Source organism: Trachypithecus francoisi, unplaced genomic scaffold, assembly GCF_009764315.1.
Source record: "Trachypithecus francoisi isolate TF-2019V2 unplaced genomic scaffold, Tfra_2.0 Lachesis_group8, whole genome shotgun sequence".
Taxonomy (NCBI): Eukaryota; Metazoa; Chordata; class Mammalia; order Primates; family Cercopithecidae; genus Trachypithecus; species Trachypithecus francoisi.
Window position 1 is genome coordinate 66441297 of NW_022681473.1, and position 14629 is coordinate 66455925.

At 54.5% G+C, this 14629-nt stretch overlaps 1 protein-coding gene across 2 annotated transcripts; it reads left to right on the forward strand.

The window, feature by feature from the left end:
• Positions 1–372: 372 nt before the first annotated feature.
• Positions 373–11127, forward strand: SERPINH1 (serpin family H member 1). Of its 2 annotated transcripts, XM_033207322.1 has the most exons (6): positions 373–635; positions 2040–2083; positions 4625–5280; positions 7046–7144; positions 7256–7488; positions 10122–11127. In XM_033207322.1, exons 3-6 carry the CDS (start codon positions 4659–4661, stop codon positions 10422–10424), a joined length of 1257 nt encoding a protein of 418 aa, XP_033063213.1. In that variant the 5' UTR covers positions 373–635; positions 2040–2083; positions 4625–4658; the 3' UTR covers positions 10425–11127. The 2 variants fall into 2 exon arrangements, with proteins under 2 accessions (XP_033063213.1, XP_033063212.1); XM_033207321.1 differs by lacking the exon at positions 2040–2083 and having other exon boundaries at positions 409–635.
• Positions 11128–14629: the final 3502 nt, after the last annotated feature.

The window sequence follows — 14629 nt, forward strand, 5'->3', positions numbered from 1 at the left end:
GGTGCCAGGCAGGTACTGGGTCCGGTTGGCTCCCTCTCCCTCTGGCCATCGCTGAGGTTGAGGTTTTTTGAATGAACAAGCATGGAGAAGGGCACTGCCTTCAGAAGCCTGGCCGTCTCCCCTGAGAGGGAGAGGGGTGCATAGGGCTCAATTATGTTTCAGCTTGAAAATGGGGGAGAGCGGGCAGAATGGGAGATGGCTCTGCTTGGGGCAGAGCCCCTGAGGGGAAAAGGGTGCCTGAAGGAATGTGCAATTAGGAGTGGGCTAGCTTGTGCAGAGAGCCTGGGGGTGGGAGGAGTCTGGCACTCTGAAGGACACGCTGGTCCCCGTGGGGACTCCCGGCGCCCCGCAGCCCAGGCCGCCGAGGGGGGCAGTAGGACCCAGGAACCGGGAGGCGCCGGCAGAGGGAGGGGCCGGGGGCTGGGGAGGTTTGAGGGAGGTCTTTGGCTTTTTTTGGCGGAGCTGGGGCGCCGTCCGGAAGCGTTTCCAACTTTCCAGAAGTTTCTCGGGACGGGCAGGAGGGGGTGGGGACTGCCATATATAGATCCCAGGAGCGGGGGAGCGGGCGAAGAGCAGAATCGTGTCGTGACTCGAGAGCGAGAGTCAGGTCCCGGCGCCAGCCCAGCCCGACCCAGGTGAGGCGCGGGAGACGCCTGCGTGCGGCCCGGGGGAGCGCCGAGCAATCTGGGGGTGCGCGAGTGAGTGAGAAGGGCGAGGGGACCCTGCGAAGCGTTGGGGGCCAAGCCAGAGCCTGCAAACCGGAGACCCCGGCACTTTGTGGGCCGCTGGAGGGTTTGGAATCGAGAGCCCAGGGCTAGTCAGTGATGGAGCCAGCTGAGGGCTAGGGCGGAGATAGGAGCCGGGGTGGGAGTCCGTGCACTCGGAGGGCTGGGAAAAAGTGCAGGGACCCCTAGAAGGTGGTGGTGGCAGAGATGAGACTAGGTGCTGTGTAAAGGGGCCTGGAGGCGGAGAGCAGAGCCTCTGTGGAAAGAAACAGAGGAGGAAGGAGATGGGGTCCGGTGCCTCTTCCCGCAGGGGTAGGGAGGACAGGCGGGCCTCGCAGTTCCAGGTCACTTCCGTTCTATGGTTGAGACTCAGGGGCAGCAGTGATTGGTGGCCCAGCCTCCTCACAGGCTTGCTGAGGGAATCTGAGCCTCCTGAAGGTAGTAGGGTGGTGGGAAAGGAGGTGAAATAGTCTTGACTTCTGGGGTCCATGTGCTCTGATAGAAGTGGGCGACAGTGGCTCAATTTCTCACCAGCAGCTTGCAGCCTGGATGATGGCAGTCAAGGGAAACACTTGGCCAGCGAGGCTCCCTACCCTCCGAAAAAGGGAGTAGGGGTCAGCAGGGTCTGCTCTGCTTTGGGGATGAAGGGGCTGACTAGAAGGATTTGAGTCTCTCCTTCTGTCCACTGCCACTGGGTTCTTGGAGTAACTGCAGGGTTTAAACTGCAGAGTCTAACTTCCAGAGGCTGGGGTTCCCTGGCCCCCAGCTTAGAAACATTCCTGAGGTGGCTGGAGAGCAGGAGGGACAATGGATGCACTTCCACACTGGCCCAGAGTCTCAGCCCCTCCTCTTCCTTTTTTTCCGGCTCTGGGCTGTAGGGCCCAGATGGAGGCCTGAGGAAAATGAGGGGGCTTTGGTTCTCCGGAATTCTGGCCGGGGCCACACCCTACTGTCTTCAGATGGTTCATGTACCCATCCCCCCTTCCCATCCTCTCCTTTGTCTCCTCTGTCACCGGGACTCCCTGCAGAGATTTTTTGTACTGGCTGTGTAACAGGACGCCGCATGCAGCCCTCAGGAGGCGATCTGTGCTTCTGGGAGGAAGAACCCCTGTGCTAGGAAGGCGGACCCCTGTTTATCCCGAGGGACCTGGGGTGGCCCCCTGCCCTGGCCTTGTTTCTCCCATTGTACAGTGAGGTGGTCGACCTCCAAGGGCCCTGTAGATTGGGAACTGGTTGTGCCCTCTGCGCCAGGGGCCTCCTCACCATCTGTCCTCTGCCCTCTCCCGTCCTCTTTACTCTTCTGTTTTCTTTCAGAATGAAAAAGGCAGGCATTGACCTCCCTCTGAGGCAGTTTCCAGGTACTTTAGACCTCTCAAGTGTTTGGGACCCTCTAGTGGCCCCCATCATCTCCTCCCTTTCCCTTCCAGACCCTGCTCAGTCTGACTAGCTGTGGGCACAGTCCTGGCTAGGTGATCTTGCATTTTCTTTGTGGGACTGTAACTCAGCTAACCTTGGCCTGAGGGCCGGCATTTCTCTGTGGCGACATGGGCTGGGCTGTGGGAGGCTGGCCTGCTTGCAGTAACTTGCCTTTCCCCATTTCTGCTGCTGGGTTTAATGGGGCTGCCCTTCTCCCCAGTAGCGCATCTCCCTTCAGAGATCCATGTGCAGATGGGAAGGGAGTTAAGGCCAAGAAGGCTCCTGGAGTCCCCTGGCAAATACGTGGCACCCCCGGGGACCTGAATCAGACCTGCTTCCCAGGCTGGAAGCCCCCCTCTGCCGGCCGGTGGAGACAGTTCAGCTTCCTGCCTGCCACGTCACCACCAGGAGCAGGCGCTAAGCTGCTGCGGGCCCAGCGAGCTGCCTGAGGAATCCCAAACCAGTTATTTGGAGCTTGCTTGAGAAGCCCCTCCCAGTCCTTTGAGGTTCTGGCTGGTGGGGGTGGGGGCTGTCAAGATGGTACCTGCCACGTTGCATGGCTGGGAGCGGGCTCTTCAGCTGCCTCCTCTGGGAAGGGAGGCTGGTGGCCTCTGTTGTGGTCTGAGCTCCAGCATCACTGGTCTGGATCAGAGGTGGCGTTTGAGTAGGGTGGCCATATGCCTATTATCCTGGTGTAATAATTAGTAGTGCCCATTTTACTTTTATAAGTGTCCTTGTTTGTGCAATAAATTATATGGTTGCTCTGCCTTTGAGGCTCCAGTTCTGGCAGGGAAGGAGCCAGGGCTGGGAGGAAGGTGTCTTGGGGTTTATTCTAGGCCCCAAGATCCCCCCTTCATTTTAGGGTGAGACTCAGATCTCCCTGCTCCTGCCAGACATTTGTAGGTCTCTGGGCCTTCCCTCTTCTCCCCACCTCCCTCCCCTTGGACTCTTGGCTTCTTTTATACTGCACCTTCAAGGCTTCAAGGAGGGTGGCAGTCCCGGGAGACGGGGAACCTGTCCAGGTTTTTGAGATGGCAGCAGTAGAGTCTTCCCAGAAATACAGTGGTCCCCAGGCAGCCAGAGTCCTGAGGGTCTTCCACCAGGATCTCAAATTTCGGTCTTTTTCAAGGATGACCACAAGTTGGGATCTACCAGAGCAGTGGTGTTGCAGCCTCCATCAGGGTTCCTTCTATCCTTCCCTTTGCCCTGTCATCTCTCCTGTGCTGTTGCATGACATAGAGGAGGATAATGGCCTGAAGGGAGAGAGGGAGTGTGGAAGTATCCCAGGAACAGAGACTGTCCCAACTGGAGGCCCCAGAGAGGGGACTGGGGCTTGTCCTGGGGGCCACTGCTACTGCTGGGGCTTGGGGAGGAGGCCTGAGGGCAACCCTGAAGCCTTGGGGCAAATGGCCTGTGTGGCAGAGGCTGTCAGATGGGAGGGCAGAATGGAATCTGACATGGCTCCAGCTTCCTTGGAGGCTGAGTGCACCTCTGGCCAGCTGCTGGTGATGGGGGAGGGGGTCACTGCTCTATCGAGCTTTGTGTGACTCACCCTTTTCCCTAGTATCGTGTCCTTGTGCTATGTCAGGAAGCCTCCTTCCCACCCCCACCGAGTCTTCAAAGGAGTCGGTCCCCCAGGAGCTTTTGTCCTGGGGATTTCCCATCCGCACCAGGAGCACTGTGGGCAGATGGACATTCCAAGTTCCTGCCCAGACAGAAGCCTTGGGCATGGAGACCTGGACCCTTCAGCCTGGAAAAGGGAGACTGAGGCTGAGTGGACACAGGACACACACACACTCTCAGGGTCACCCTTGGGGCAGCAGATTGAAGCATCTGGGCTCCCCATTTAATGAGTGACCCAACCGGTGACTCATTAACGTCCCAGAGCAGAATGAAAGGCATGGGGGCGGGGCAGCCCTCCAGCTCTGTCCCTCATCCCTTGCCCAGGCATCTGGGCTTCCTGCAGATTCTCAGCTCAGCTGCTGCTTTTTCTCACTGGAAAAGGGCCCCCAGGGTTATGTGAGATCAGGGCTGACCACTCTATAAAACTGATGAGGACCCCAGGTCTGGCCAAGTGACCCTGTTTTACCTTCATTCAGGAAGAGCTGAGGCCTACTGTGTACGAGGCACGGGGGATATAGTGGCAACCAGATTGGCTAGGTTTTCTGTCCTTCTGGAGGCCACAGCCTACTTAGCAGAAATAGATATGTAATAAACACACAAATAAGTGGAAGTGTTGGCTGGCCAATGCAGGAAATCAGTAAGGTGGTCTGGTGGTGACTTGCTGGGAATGCTGCTTTGAGTAGGGAGGTCACAGAGGCCTCTGAGAGGCTGGCAACCCTGCGTCAGGTCTGGGATTCCTGGATTGTGGGCTCTTTTACCCCCATCTCCAGGGGACTTGTGGTAGCCAGAGGGCTGGGGGTGGTTGTTGGGGGAGGAAGGCCTTGGACTTCAAGACCACCCTGTCTGTGCAACCCTCACAGGCCCACCGTGGTGCACGAAAACCACCTCCTAGCCATGCACTCCCTCCTGCTACTCAGCGCCTTCTGCCTTCTTACGGTGGCCCTGACCGCCGAGGTGAAGAAACCTGCAGCTGCAGCAGCTCCTGGAACAGCGGAGAAGTTGAGCCCCAAGGCGGCCACGCTTGCTGAGCGCAGCGCCGGCCTGGCCTTCAGCCTGTACCAGGCCATGGCCAAGGACCAGGCAGTGGAGAACATCCTGGTGTCGCCCGTGGTGGTGGCCTCGTCGCTGGGGCTCGTGTCGCTGGGTGGCAAGGCGACCACGGCGTCGCAGGCCAAGGCAGTGCTGAGCGCTGAGCAGCTGCGCGACGAGGAGGTGCACACCGGCCTGGGCGAGCTGCTGCGCTCACTCAGCAACTCCACGGCGCGCAACGTGACTTGGAAGCTGGGCAGCCGCCTATACGGACCCAGTTCCGTGAGCTTCGCTGATGACTTCGTGCGCAGCAGCAAGCAGCACTACAACTGCGAGCACTCCAAGATCAACTTCCGCGACAAGCGCAGCGCGCTGCAGTCCATCAACGAGTGGGCCGCGCAGACCACAGACGGCAAGCTGCCCGAGGTCACCAAGGACGTGGAGCGCACGGACGGTGCCCTGCTAGTCAACGCCATGTTCTTCAAGCGTGAGTCGGGGGCGCGCTCGGGGGTTCTCTTCCTCCTCCTGCCAGGACCCCCTAACAAGAGTTAGGACGACATTCCATGCGCTCCATTCTTCACTGCCTCTCATTTATGCTGTGACAACCCAAGGAGGCAGGACTGTCACTCAGCGTTTTGTACAGATTGGAAGCTAGATTCAGAGACAGGTAGCAACGTGTAAAGGAATGGGTTCAGGGAGCCGATGCCCCAGAGGGACTCCATGGAATGTATTCCGACCAAACTTCGTCAAAGTGCTCCTCCTTTATATCTTGGAATGAATAAAATTTAATAATCCATTCTGCCTCAGTAGTGAGCTACAGAAAGAACCCGAATCCTTTTATTAAAATTATTTTTATTTTGAGATAGTCTCACTCTGTCACCCAGGCTGGAGTGCAATGGCACGATCTCAGCTCACTGCAGCCTTGCCCTCCCAGGTTCAAGCAATTCTCCTGCTTCAGCCTCCCGAGTAACTGGGATTACAGGCGCTTACCACCACACCCAGCTAATTTTTGTATTTTTAGTAGAGACAGGGTTTCGCCATGTTGACCAGGCTGGTCTCAAACTTCTGGCCTCAAGTGATCTGCCCGCCTCGGCCTCCCAAAGTGCTGGGATTACAGGTGCGAGCCACCACAGCCGACCAAGACCCCGAATCCTTACAGCAACCTTGGGGACAGGCAGTGTTACCTTCGTTTCACAGTGAGGAAACAGGCTCAGCGAGGAGGAAGCAAAGCCAGGACTCAGGCCCAGATGCCTCTGTCTTCAGTTGAAGATTAGATGTAGGATTAATAAATATTTTTGAGTCCCTACATAGACAATACTATTCTCACAGTTTGCTGTGAGAATGAAGTAACCCTTGTTTTACAAATGAGGCCAAGCTAGGAGAGGTGAGGTCTCCCCCAGTCAGTGACTGAGCTTGGATTGGAACATAGGTCTGGCTGTGAGCAAGGGCAGGGTTCAGGCCACTCTCAGACATTTTTTGTTGTGATTTTCTGGTCATGGAGACAGAACTTGCAGAGAAAAATGAAGGGTGGGCCGAGCACAGTAGCTCATACCTGTAATCCTAGCACTTTGGGAGGTCAAGGTGGGTGGATCACATGAGCCCAGGAATTCGAGACCAGCCTGGGTAAGATGGCGAGACCCCATCTCTACAAAAAATTAGCCAGGCATGGCGGCACATGTTGGTAGTCCCAGCTACTCTGGAGGCTGAGGTGTGAGGATTGCTGGAGCCCGGGAATTCAAGACTGCAGTGCGTCGTGATTGCACCACAGCACTCCAGCTGGGGGACGGATTAGGACGGACCTTATCTCAAAAAGAAAAATAAAAAAAAAAAAAAATGCAGGGTGGTCATGGGGGCACTCCCTGCTCAGGGCACAGCTGTTCCTCAGGTACCAGGTAGGGTAGAAAGCCCACCTCAGAGCATGTTTCCAAAATATCTGACAAGTGCCAGAGCTGGGGGTGGCCATAGAGGTGGCTGAACTGAGGGTGGAATAAATTCTGTTTCATGTGGGAGCAGCCAGGCACTGACTGTAGGGAACCGCATCCTCAGATGGCATGTCCTGGGGCCAAGACCCCTTCCCAAAGCTGGGAACATGGACTCTGTGGGCTGGGTGCTCTACAGCTGGGCTCTGAAGAATGGAGCAAAGACCTGTGGCAGGGACAAATCAAGGGTCTGCAGTTGGGGGTGGCTGTGGGCTGGGATTGTGTCTGGGGGTGGCCATGTGTCTCTGACCCTGTGTTTTGCCCCAACTACAGCACACTGGGATGAGAAATTCCACCACAAGATGGTAGACAACCGTGGCTTCATGGTGACTCGGTCCTATACCGTGGGTGTCATGATGATGCACCGGACAGGTAGGTGCTGTGAGGACCAGGGTGTCAAGGTGGGTGGAGATCTAAGGGTAGTTAGGGTCTGACCCACCCCTGCACACAGGGTGCCCAGTGTCCTCTCCGCTCCTCTCCCAGGCCTCTACAACTACTATGACGACGAGAAGGAAAAGCTGCAAATCGTGGAGATGCCCCTGGCCCACAAGCTCTCCAGCCTCATCATCCTCATGCCCCATCACGTGGAACCTCTTGAGCGCCTTGAAAAGCTGCTGACCAAAGAGCAGCTGAAGATCTGGATGGGGAAGATGCAGAAGAAGGCTGTCGCCATCTCCTTGCCCAAGGGTGTGGTGGAGGTGACCCATGACCTGCAGGTGAGGGGTGGCCCAGCCCAGGGGCCTGCAGGGCTTGGAGTCAGGGGGAGGTGTTGGGGGCCCACTCACCAATTCAGCAGGTCTGTCCCAAGACCCCCTGGATGTCCAGGCAGTGCTGGGCTCTGTGATAGGGGAAGCTGGGACAGGAGGTGTGGGCCCTGCCCTTGGGAAGATGATGATAATACCAGCAGCTAAATATAACAGAACACTTCCTGTATGCTAGACGTTCTTCTCAGCACTTTATACGTTTTTGTTTTTGTTTTGAGATGGAGTCTCACTCTGTTGCCCAGACTGGAGTGCAATGGTGCCATCTTGGCTCACTGCAACCTCCACCTCCCGGGTTCAGGCAGTTCTCCTGCCTCAGCCTCCTGAGTAGCTGGGATTACAGGCATGAGCCACCACCCCCAGCTAATTTTTGTATTTTTAATAGAGACGGGATTTCACCATGTTGGCCAGGCTGGTCTTGAACTCCTGACCTCAAGTGATTCGCCTGCCTCCGTCTCCCAAAGTGCTGGAATTACAGGTGTGAACCACCATACCCAGTCTTTGTATGTATTAAACTCTTTTAATCCTCAAAACAACTTTATTAGGTAGGACTATAAATTTCATCTTAGAGATGAGGAAACTGAGACTCAGAAAAGTTAAGTAACCTGTGCAAAGTCACACAGCTAGTAATTCAGACATCTTGCACCAGAGCTAACCTTCGGTCACAGCAGTGCCTCTAAGGTCATCTTGCACCAGAGCTAACCTTCAGTCACAGCACTGCCTCTGAGGTCTGAAGTGCCTCCAGTTATAGATTGTTTAAGCTGGAGGATTATCTACCATGCAATAACCAGACTGGTAGCTATGGGTCATCTAGGGTGGCCAGAAACTTAACACACATGCTCAAGATTCTCCCTTGCAGCCACCCTGGGCGGTGGGCAGAGGCTCAGAGAGAAGCAATGACTCCCTAAGTTTCCCCAGGCTCGTAAGTGGTGGAGTTGCAATTAGACCTCAAGGTAAAAACATAATAGCGGCCTTTTTGTCATCAAGAGAGAGATTTTTGACTTACCCAAAAAAGGAAACTTTTGTGTCATTTTTTCCTTGGATGCCAAAAATGGTTCTCACCTGCAGAGTTGATCCAGACTTGCTGCCCAGACAGCTTGGAGAGAGAAAGCTGGAGATGAAGTGGGGCTTAGGCTCCAAACCAGGGACAAGTAGAGCTTGTACTGGTTTGTGCTATAGACCCTGGGAGTTCCTGGAGAGGGGTCACTGTCTCTCTCCTGGTCCTGGGCTTGATCCTTCCCTAGCCCCTTCTCCAGTGACTGTTGTCACACGCCCTTCTCCCCTTGTTCCTCTGGTGTCTTCCTGGAACCCTCAGTGGAGACCCCACCCCCCAGTTCATGGGGTAGAGTTGGGAAATTTGAGGTGGATGACGTGTGCGAGGTCGTCAGGGTGGGAAGAGCTGGGCCTACCTCGAATGCCTGTCTCAGGACACCCTGAGTCTCAGGACCTCACGCCTGATTCCTGTGTGGCCTTGCCAGGGAGGTGGAGGTTATCCTGCAGAATCCTGGGCCCTGCCATTTACTCAGCCCACAGCCCTTTACTGTTCTCTCTCCTGCATTGAGAGCCAGGGAGAGCCCTGGACGTGGGCCCTGCCCTCAGGGAGCTCCAAGCCAGGTGAGAGAGACAGGCAGCACCAGACTGATAACAGGAAGGTCCAGGGAGGCACCACTCGTCTTGTGGGCTTGGGAAGGCTTCCTGAAAGAAGTGGTTTCTAAAGGTCCCTAATGGGAGACAGGATGGCCATCCAGGGTATAAGCTGTCCAGTGAGGCTGTCTGGAGAGTGGGGTGGGGCGTGCCAAGAGATGTGGCTGGAGGCTGCCACGGAGGCACAGGTCATATGTTAAAGAGCTTATGGTTGGCTTCCAAGAGCTGTGCAGGGCGGTGGAAAGATGCGTGTGTGTGTTTGTGTATGTGTTTTAACTTTTTACTATGGAACATTGGAAAAATACATTTAAAAGTAGATGAGTGTCATGAACCCTCAAGTGTCTATCACCCAGCTTCAAGCATTATCAGCTCACGGCCAATAGTGAGCCGTCTCTACCCACCAGTTCCCCCTGCATCCGATTATTCCGAAGCAAATTCCAGGCATCCTATCACTCTGCACAGGTTTTAAGCCCCAGAGTGATGTGGACAATGTTGTCCTTAGATCCGTCTTTCTCAAACTTGAGTATGCTAAGAAAGCACTTGGGGAGTTTGTGAAAAGGAATCCATGCCCAATCCCAGAGATTCTGATTCAGGGGTCTGGGCTGGAGTCAGGACATGAGCATTTCAGATAAGCTCCTGGGTGGTGCCCATGCTGCCTGTCCCTGAACTGCGGCTGGGCAGTGCTGGGATAGTTTCTCACTTGTTTTCTGAGTCTCAGCTTCCTCATCTGTGAAGTGGGGATTAGAAGCCCTTGTAGGGTTTCAGTGAGAATTGAGAAAGCTGTGGTTTGAAGTGCCGAGTGCCATGCCTGGCATACAGAAGGTGGCCAGGGAGCAGTTCTCTCCTCTCTGAGGAGCAGTCAGGGTAGTATGGGGTGGAGGGTTTGAGGGTGGAGGAGCCTGGTGTGCCATGGCCTCACCTGGCACACCTCCTTGTTCCCACAGAAACACCTGGCTGGGCTGGGCCTGACTGAGGCCATTGACAAGAACAAGGCCGACTTGTCACGCATGTCAGGCAAGAAGGACCTGTACCTGGCCAGCGTATTCCATGCCACCGCCTTTGAGTTGGACACAGACGGCAACCCCTTTGACCAGGACATCTATGGGCGCGAGGAGCTGCGCAGTCCCAAGCTGTTCTACGCCGACCACCCCTTCATCTTCCTGGTGCGGGACACCCAGAGCGGCTCCCTGCTGTTCATTGGGCGCCTGGTCCGGCCTAAGGGTGACAAGATGCGAGACGAGTTATAGGGCCTCAGGGTGCACACAGGATGGCAGGAGGCAGCCAAAGGCTCCTGAGACACATGGGTGCTATTGGGGTTTGGGGGGAGGTGAGGTACCAGCCTTGGATACTCCATGGGGTGGGGGTGGAAAAACAGACCAGGGTTCCCGTGTGCCTGAGCGGACCTTCCCAGCTAGAATTCACTCCACTTGGACATGGGCCCCAGATACCATGATGCTGAGCTTGGAAACTCCACATCCTGTGGGACCTGGGCCACAGTCATCCTGCCTGCCCCCAAAGTCCCAGATCAAGCCTGCCTCAATCAGTGTTCATATTTATAGCCAGTACCTTTTCACCTGTGAGACCAAATTGAGCTAGCGGGGTCAGCCAGCCCTCTTCTCCTGATGCCAAAACACCTCAGCCGCCTCCCTAGCTCTATCCCAACCTCTCCCAACTATAAAACTAGGTGCTGCAGCCCCTGGGACCAGGCACCCCCAGAATGACCTGGCCGCAGTGAGGCGGATCGAGAAAAAGCTCTCAGGAGGGGCTTCTGGGCAGACTCTGGTCAAGAAGCATCGTGTCTGGCGTTGTGGGGATGAGCTTTTTGTTTTTGTTTCTTCCTTTTTTAGTTCTTCAAAGATGCAGAGGGAAGGGGGAACATGAGCCTTTGTTGCTATCAATCCAAGAACTTATTTGTACAATTTTTTTTTCAATAAAACTTTTCCAATGAAATTCTGTTGGAGCATGGAAGAAGATTGGATCAGGAGATTCTTACACCATTCTTCCCAGGGGACAAGGTCTCCTGTTAAGGCAGACTTGCTACTGATGGCTTATATCAGGCCCTGGAATGCTGGCAGATCACTGTGCAGACCGTGCCAAGTGGCAGGTGCACTCCATGCTGACCCGGGAAATGGTTCTGGCTCTGGCAGCCCTGGAGAAGTTGCAGCTGCAGGGCCTGAATGAGAGCACTGGACCTGGAGCCAGTCTTCAACCTCTTCGCCTTTCTTTCTTTACCCTTTTTAAAGAAGTGGGTCTTACTATGTTGCCCAGGCTGGACTCAAACTCCTGGGCTCGAGTGAATCTCCTTACCCTCCCGAGTAGTGGACTACAGGGAGGACTATGGGCATGAGCCACTATGCCTAGCTCCCCTAGCCTTTCATTGCAAACTGACCTCATGCTGCATCCAGGGCCACAGGTACAAACTCAGGCACACATTTAGTAAGTTGCCTGGCTTTAGGCTGGGCTTTGGAAGGAGCTTGTGGGGATCCTTGCCCTTAGGTGGCCCGAAGTGTTGGGTTTGTAGCAGGCGAGGAGGTACCCAGCACAGTCCCTTTTGACACAGTCCTCCAGTTGGATGCCTCATGGTCCTTAGGGCTCCTGACACCATAACTCCGGGAGAGAGAGGGATGCACAGGATGGAGCCAGTGGCCAGGTAGGCAGAGGAGCAGAGGATATTGGGCTGGAGCCCCATCTCTGCTGCCTGCTGGCCATTTAACCTTGGATAGGTCATTTTTCTCTCTGGGCACCTCCAGCTTTCCTCTGCCAAAGATTGTGACCTGGGGATTGTTGATTCAGGAAGGGACCCCTTTCCTGGCTGAGCAATCCAGCAGTAGCCACCAAGATGTACATGGGTCTGCAGAAGGGCTAGCTGATTCACTCCCGTCATTGCCACAACAGAGTTTCAGCAAGACTGCTCAGAGTCCCAGGGCCGTCCTGTGCTTCAGCTCAATCATTCAAATCTCTATCTTCAAGGGGCTTTGTCTAGAGGTGGAGACTTGGACAGTGATGAGGGTGCTCAGGGCTCACTGTGTTCCAGGCACCTGGATCATTCTGTTCTGTGTGCCACGCTTGTCCCCCTGCCTCAGGGCCTTTGCACTAGTTATCCTTGCTGCCTGGCAGGCGGTTTTTGTAGATGTTTACAGGGTTGCTTTTTGTCATCCAGGATTCAGTGTAAACGTCTGCTCAGAGAGGCCTTCACTGACCACCCTACATAACCAGTCCCTCTCCCACCTCAGTTTCTCTACCATGATTTCTCACTTTACTGACTCCTTAGCACTATGAAATTACCCACTTAAGACTTCCCTGCATGCCTCCCCTCCTAGAATGGAAGCTCCAGGAAGAGAGGGTCCATGGTTGTTTGTCTATTGCTGTAAGTTCTGCACCTAGTTTAGCATCATGCACATATCGAGGAAGACTTCCAGGAGGAGGTGACATGTGGGCTGCTTTAAAGGGTGAGTAGGCATTTCTGGATCAGAATAATGCTTTGAGTGAAACCAGCTGGTACTGCTTTGTGTTTTGCTCCTCCTATGTGCCAAATACTTGATATGTACAATTTTATCCAAGCTTCCTAACAGCTTGGCTAGTAAGGGATTATTCCCATTTTACAGGTGAGATAACAGGCTGAGCAGTTAAGTGAGCTGCCTGAGGCCCCACCGTCAATGGGGACCGGGCTGGGACTCGATCCTAGTCGGTAGGGTAGTTGCTTTGCCACATAGGAAGGGCAGGAGAGGCCCCAACACAGTGCCTGGAACCTAGCACTAAGTACAGATTCTAGTAAAGAAGGCGTGTTAACTTGCATACAATCTGTATCCATCTCACTTAATCCCCGCAATAGCCCTGTTAGGTGGGAAGTCATCCTAACTTTACAAGATGCAGCTCAGAGAAAGCAGAGACTGGACTGGAACCCAGGCCTCCTGGCCCTGAAGTTCAGCCTGTGACAGCTCCCCCACCAAGTGGGAATGGGCAGTAAAATAGGCCAGGCATGGGTGTGGGGCCACCCAGAGGACCCAAAGGGGGTCTTGAGGCCACGCTCCTCCATCCTGACTCAGGTGGGGAGGGTGGTAAGAGGTCTGTGCTGTTGCATCTCAAACACCAGTCTGTGATGACTGGAGTTGCTGGTGTGGGAGTGGCAGTGCAGGTGGCAGAGGTGGGTGAGTTAGGGGTGGGGTGGGTTCTAGAGGTTGGTCCAGCCAGTGTTGCTGTCCCCAGTGGCCCATCACTGCCCTATGTGGAGCTTTCCTGCCGCCTGGAGGCCATTGGAGGGATCACCCTGTTATTCTCACCCTGGTGCTTGTTAAAGTCTTGGGAGATAATGAGCCTGTTGGATTGTGTGGGTCCCAGATGTGGATGCAAGTGGGGGAGATGCGGATTAGCCTCCTCCTGAGTACCTACTGTGTGCCCTGCACTGCCATGTATGATTTTATTTAATTTTCAGACTTCCCTCTGGAGTAGCTATTACTGCCCCACATTATAAACAAGAAAACTGGGGTTCAGAGAGGTGAAGTGACCAGCTCAAGGCCACTCAGCAGGTCAATGACATGTGTGAGCTCCGTGCTCCACAGCTTGCAGGGGGCAGTCACCCATCTTTTCCCCAGTCCCTGCAGCACGGGGCTTGTTGTCCTCCTGACACTCCAGCTGTGGCCTCCGGGAGAGCATGCCCTTGTCTGCCTGTGTCCTGCTGCATCACCGCACCTAGCAGAATGCCCAGCACAAAGGAGGTGCCTAATAAATGCCCATTCTAAGGAAGCTGTCCAGTGGGAGCTATGGTGTTTAGCAGCAGAGGCGTTGGAGCCTGACAGGTCTGATGGGCATCCCAGCTCTGCCACTCCCTAGCTGTGTGACCTTGGGTCAGTTACTTACCTTCTCTGAGCTTCAGTTTCCTCAGTAGTAAGGTGGAAATGATAACAGTACTTACCTCATAAGGTTGTGGTGAAAGTTAAATGAGGTAATCCATGGTACTTGGCAAATACATAGCCAATAAATATTATTAATAGTTACTAATAAGAGAAAGTAGTGATTCAAAATCATACAGCAGGCCGGGCGCGGTGGCTCACACCTGTAATCTCAACAATTTGAGAGGCCGAGGTGGGTGGATCATGAGGTCAGGAGTTCAAGATCAGCCTGGCCAATATGGTGAAACCCCGTCTCTACTAAAAATACAAAAATTAGCTGGGCATGGTGGTGCTTGCCTGTAGTCCTGGCTACTCGGGAGGCTGAGGCAGGAGTATCGCTGAACCTGGGAGGTGGAGGTTGCAGTGAGCCAAGATCGTGCCACTGCACTCCAGCCTGGAAGACAGAGTGAAAGCCTGGGCGACAGAGTGAGATTCTGTCAAAAAAAAAAAAAAAAAAAAATCATACAGTAGAGCTAGGATTAGAGCCTACCTCTCTGCAACTGTAAAAAGTCTGATCCTTTCCATTATGCCACAGTGCCTTGGGTTCAGGCTGGGCTGAAGTG

Excerpts from the sequence above, each read along its gene's own strand:
- SERPINH1 (XM_033207322.1), top strand. The coding sequence starts at position 4,659 with ATGCACTCCCTCCTGCTACTCAGCGCCTTCTGCCTTCTTACGGTGGCC. Across the intron at positions 5,281-7,045 it reads CAACGCCATGTTCTTCAAGC|CACACTGGGATGAGAAATTC; the intron begins GTGAGTCGGGGG and ends CCCCAACTACAG. Across the intron at positions 7,145-7,255 it reads CATGATGATGCACCGGACAG|GCCTCTACAACTACTATGAC; the intron begins GTAGGTGCTGTG and ends CTCCTCTCCCAG.